This window comes from Brachyhypopomus gauderio, unplaced genomic scaffold (genome assembly GCF_052324685.1).
Source record: "Brachyhypopomus gauderio isolate BG-103 unplaced genomic scaffold, BGAUD_0.2 sc66, whole genome shotgun sequence".
In the NCBI taxonomy this organism is placed as follows: Eukaryota; Metazoa; Chordata; class Actinopteri; order Gymnotiformes; family Hypopomidae; genus Brachyhypopomus; species Brachyhypopomus gauderio.
In genome coordinates, this window is record NW_027506887.1 from 852,501 (window position 1) to 857,500 (window position 5,000).

Sequence of the window (5,000 nt, forward strand, 5' to 3'; positions counted from 1 at the left end):
AAGATGGAGACAGAGCTGCACTTCCTAACCGAAAACAAAATATATTAGATCTAGATTCTATAGCAGAATGAGTAAGATATACTCTGGATGTCAGTGGGGGTGAGGAGAGAGGCAGATGATCCAGAGATACTGCTGAGGCTCTTCAGAGGAAGCAGACAAACAGAACACATATGAGGGACAGCGGAGAGGTCACAACCTGATGAAATCAAACTGTGTGTGTGTGTGTGTGTGTGTGTGTGTGTCTGTCTGTGTGTGTCTGTGTGTGTGTGTGTCTGTGTGTGTGTGTGCGTGTGTGTGTGTGTGTGTGTGTGTGTGTGTGTGTGTGTGTGTGTGTGTGTGTGTGTGTGTGTGTGTGTGTATGTGTGTGTTTACATATATCTTTAAAGAGGTGTGATCAGTCTTACTGATGCTGTTCGTGGGAGACATTGAGTGATTAAAAGAATATCCATTTAGTTGCTCCAATCATACAAGTCAGGAAGCGGCACTGCTACAGTCAGGCCATGTGGGTGAGGTCACACACGAGAGCAGGACGTCCAGACATGTGACGTACTGGATCCTCAGTACTGGGTCCTGAACACTGGGTCCTCAGTACTGGGTTCTGAGTACTGGGTCCTCAGTACTGGGTCCTGAACACTGGGTCCACAGTACTGGGTTCTGAGCACTGGGTCCTGAAAACTGGGTCCTCTGTACTGGGTTCTGAACACTGGGTCCTTAGTACACACATTTCAGTAAAACAAAGTTACTGGGCACTGGGTCCTCAGTACTGGGTTCTGAACACTTGGTCCTCAGTACTGGGTTCTGAACACTGGGTCCTCAGTACTGGGTCCACAGCACTGGGTCCTCAGTACTGGTTCTTGAGCACTGGATCCTCAGTACTGGGTCCTGAACACTGGGTCCTCAGTACTGGGTTCTGAGCACTGGGTCCTCAGTACTGGGTTCTGAACACTGGGTCCTCAGTACTGGGTTCTGAGCACTGGGTCCTCAGTACTGGTTCTGAACACTGGGTCCTCAGTACTGGGTTCTGAACACTGGGTCCTCAGTACTGACTCCATAGCACTGGCAGTCGTAAGCCTGACGTCACACACACACAGCATGGATTGGAAACTTTATTGAGAAGAAACTTTATGTATGTCTAAAGACCCATTGAGTTGGTAATAATTAAATTATACACTTCTAAAGCCTATATCATAATTCTATATGTTTTCTTTCTATAAGGCATTTGTTAGTTCTGTTAAAAATGTTCATTATCATATACCAAAAGGAAGCCATGTCCACAACACTGATAGTTGAGATAAAATGAATGAGAAGCAAACTGCCACATCCTCTTAAGGGCGGTTGTATTCAGAGACATGCCACACCGTAGCCTCGATCTGCTGCTGGCACAGCTGTGAAGAGTCCTGCACCCCAGTCTTATTTACAGGACCAGAACATGAGAACACAGCGCTGTATTCATTATGTAGGCCAATGTGATACACTGCCAGAGATACACACACACAGAAAGAAACAGAGACAGAGAAAGGATAAACAGAGAGAACAAAACAAGGGAGAGAGAGAGAGAGAGGAGACAGAAAGAGAGAGAGAGAGAGTTCTGGCAGGCCTCGAGGTGTTTGCTAAACGTTTCCAGTCTCATTAAATATGGATGGCATCTTAAGTGCCATCAGGTGGTTTATTATGAGCAGAAAACTGAGAACCCAGACCAGCTTCTCCTTTATTTACCCACTCTTTACATAAATTCTCTCTCGCCATCTGTCTCTCTCTCACCCTCTGTCTCTCTCTCCCTCTGTCTGTCACTCTACATCTCTGTGTCTGTCCCCTATCTCTTTTGCCCTCTTTCTCTCTCTCCCTTGGTCTGTCTCTTTCCCCTGTCTCTCTCTCTTTGTCTGTCTCTCTTCCTCTGTCTCCTTCTGTTTCTATCTCACTTCTTTTTCTCTGCTCTCTCCTTTTTCCTCTCCCTTTATCTGTCTCTCTTCCTCTGTCTCGTTCTGTTTCTATCTCACTTCTTTTTCTCTGCTCTCTCCTTTTTCCTCTCCCTTTATCTGTCTCTCTTTCTCTGCCTTGCTCTGTCTGTCTCTTTCTCCCCGTGTCTGTCTGTCTTTCACTGTGCATCATAATGAAGGGGTTTGATCTGGGTAGGATCCCACACAGTAGTCTAGCTGTGTGACTATATTGGGGGTATGTTGTCCAAGATATTTACAAGGAGACGGTCAACACTGAAAGATCACTGAGTTTAATTTAATAACCCCATTAATTAGACATTGACCCTGGAACAGTCATGCAGTTTGGAGTTTTACAGCTCTAATTAATTAATAGATTTATAATCATAATAATCATCAGTGCCTATAGACCTGAAACATCCTCTCCTCTTTTCTCCTCCTCTCCTCCCCTTTACTCCTCCCCTCTCCTAACATCTTTTATCCCCTCCTCTCTCCTCTCCTCCCCTCCTCTGTCCTCACCTCTCTCCTCTCTTCTCCTCTCCTCTCTACTCTCCTCCCCTGCTCTCTCCTCTCCTCTCCTCTCCTCTCCTCTCCTCTCCTCTCCTCTCCTCCCCTGCTCTCTCCTCTCCTCTCTCCTCTCCTCTCCTCTCCTCTCCTCTCTCCTCTCCTCTCCCAGGTTCGTACCAGGTAAAGCAGGGCACCTGTGAGGTGGTGGCCATCCACCGCTGCTGTAACAAGAACAAGATCGAGGAGCGCTCGCAGACTGTCAAGTGCTCGTGCTTCCCCGGCCAGGTGGCAGGCACCACGCGGGCCCAGCCATCCTGCGTGGAAGGTACGCACCGGCCCGGCTCCGAGCAGCCGCTCCAGAACATCACCTCTGCACCCCCCACTCATAGATCTCCCGTCCTTTCCAAACTTGCTCTGTGTTGGTTTAGGGATTCTGAGCAGAGATCGTGAGCGAATGCAGGTTTGTGGGCACGTGTAGGCATGAGTGTGTGTGTGTGTGTGTGTGTGTGTGTGTGTGTGTGTGTGTGTGTTCTGGGAGATGGTGTATTTCCACGGCAGCTCTTTGTCATTGCGAATGGTTCCAGTGTCTAGCTGCCTCGTGCAGGAAGACGGGTACTGAGGTGAGAGGGTGTTTTCTAAAGCTGCAGCAAAGTTGTAGGCTGCAGGGAGAGGTCACAGGTGCGACCTGCCAAGGTGCAGGCGGTCAGAGAGCCTTAGGGGACGACCCCTCCTCCTCTCTCACCATCCATACTGCAGCTTGGCATGCTTACTGGCATCTTCAAGACAGACGCCAGTACGTTGTAGAATATGTTATTATTATTTACTATTATTTATTATTATTATGTGGCATGCAACAAACATGGCGTGCAACGAGTCTTATACTCTCTGTGCATGTGAATATGTGTGTGTGTGTGTGTGTGTGTGTCTCTATTATCTTGCAGGGTGTACACTCTTTTATATTGCCTTCATGGTTATAGATAGAGAAAGCATGAGGGTCACCTGATTGACCCGCTTCCTCGATCCGAATCAGGAAGAGGGGTGTTTTCTTTCTAGCACTGGAGTGAATGAGAGGAGGAAGAAGAGGGTCAGGCACCCCTATCAGCAGCACCGGAGCGTGCCCTCCCCAGGGCTGTCCCCACCGCCCCTCCACCTGCTACACCCTCCCTAGTTGGGCTGCCACAGCTCCACCCCCCCCCCCCCCCCCCCCCCCCCCCCCCCGCCCCACACGGTGCTGTTGCCGGAGGAGACAGACATGGTGGATTGTGTTTGTTTTGAGAGAGTGACTCAAATGGAGGATAGGAGAAGACACACCTGATCAGTTTATTGCAGGGCTAGGAGTGCAGGTGTGTGTGTGTGTGTGTGTGTGTGTGTGCCCTGTGAAGACTGAGAGCTCTAACACATCTCAACAGTACTGAGCCGTATGCTCAGCTTGGGTTATGTATAGGGTCTCATAGGGTTGCTTTTGAAAGTTTTAGTAGCTGTAATATTATATGTTTTAGACAACCAGTGGTACGTTGACCATCACCACTAGAGGCTGATTTTAAATGTATGAAAGAAACCCAACACACATAATGAATCCACAGTGACTGCATGTGTAAATATGACGAAGGCTGATGGAAGTAAGACAGACTGTTTGTCTTTGGTCTCCATTAAACACACACACACACACACACACACACACACACACACACACACACACACACACACACACACACACACACACACGCACACACACACACACACACACACAGGCAGAGATTAGGTTCATGGGAAGACCATGTGTGTGAAGCCTCTCACGAGAGACAGGCTGTAGGGACTCACAGATCTGGGAGCTGTTGTCCCTGTGGTCTACAGTTAAGCAGACACAGTGATATTCCTAGACCTGCTTTTAAATCATTCTGAGACTCGACCCTCTGATACTCTGTTATGTGTGAGTCACACTAAGGGCCACTGAGTTCGCCTGGAGGCTTGTTGACTTCCACCTCCAGTATCCTCATCTCATTCCATTCTGACAGTGACACCCTGGCACCGGTGCTTGAGGCAATCTGATTGGCTGTGTACAACCACAGTTGAAAAAAAAAGCTCATGTCATTGGTTACTTCATTCACTTCATTGATTGGATGGTATTGCAAATTGGCCCCAACTTCTCCAAGCGGAAGGGCTGACTCCATTTTTGGGGCTAAGCTTCTCCAACTGTTTCCCTGCCACCTGGAGATGGAGGCTAGCTTCCTGCCAGCTACACACTCCTCCCACCCATTTGCTCACTTTCACAGCCAATTTCCTATTTGTATTACACAGCCAATCACCCTGTTTGCATGGGCAAAATTAATTAAAACCTCAGAGAATGTTGCACGGAATATGCGCAGTAAGATGATTTTAGACCGAATGGCGCCAGATTCCCGGCATGAGCACATGGTCTAATATTGTTATTGTTAAACGGATTTTCAGACCCTTTAAAGTTTAATGAATTGAACCTTTTCGAACGCGGCATTATCAGCATTGCGTTATGATGACAGGGCACATTCTAAAGACAACAATAGGCTTTGAAGTCATTATCTA

The 5,000-nt window shown here is 48.0% G+C and overlaps 1 protein-coding gene across 1 annotated transcript in view; it reads left to right on the forward strand.

Moving 5' to 3' along the window:
* Positions 1 to 5,000, forward strand: part of tafa4b (TAFA chemokine like family member 4b) — a 40,637-nt gene that overhangs the window by 26,317 nt on the left and 9,320 nt on the right. The window contains exon 4 of the mRNA XM_076989214.1: positions 2,611 to 2,766. Coding sequence (XP_076845329.1) covers positions 2,611 to 2,766 — 156 coding nt within the window. The remainder of the gene's footprint in view (positions 1 to 2,610; positions 2,767 to 5,000) is intronic.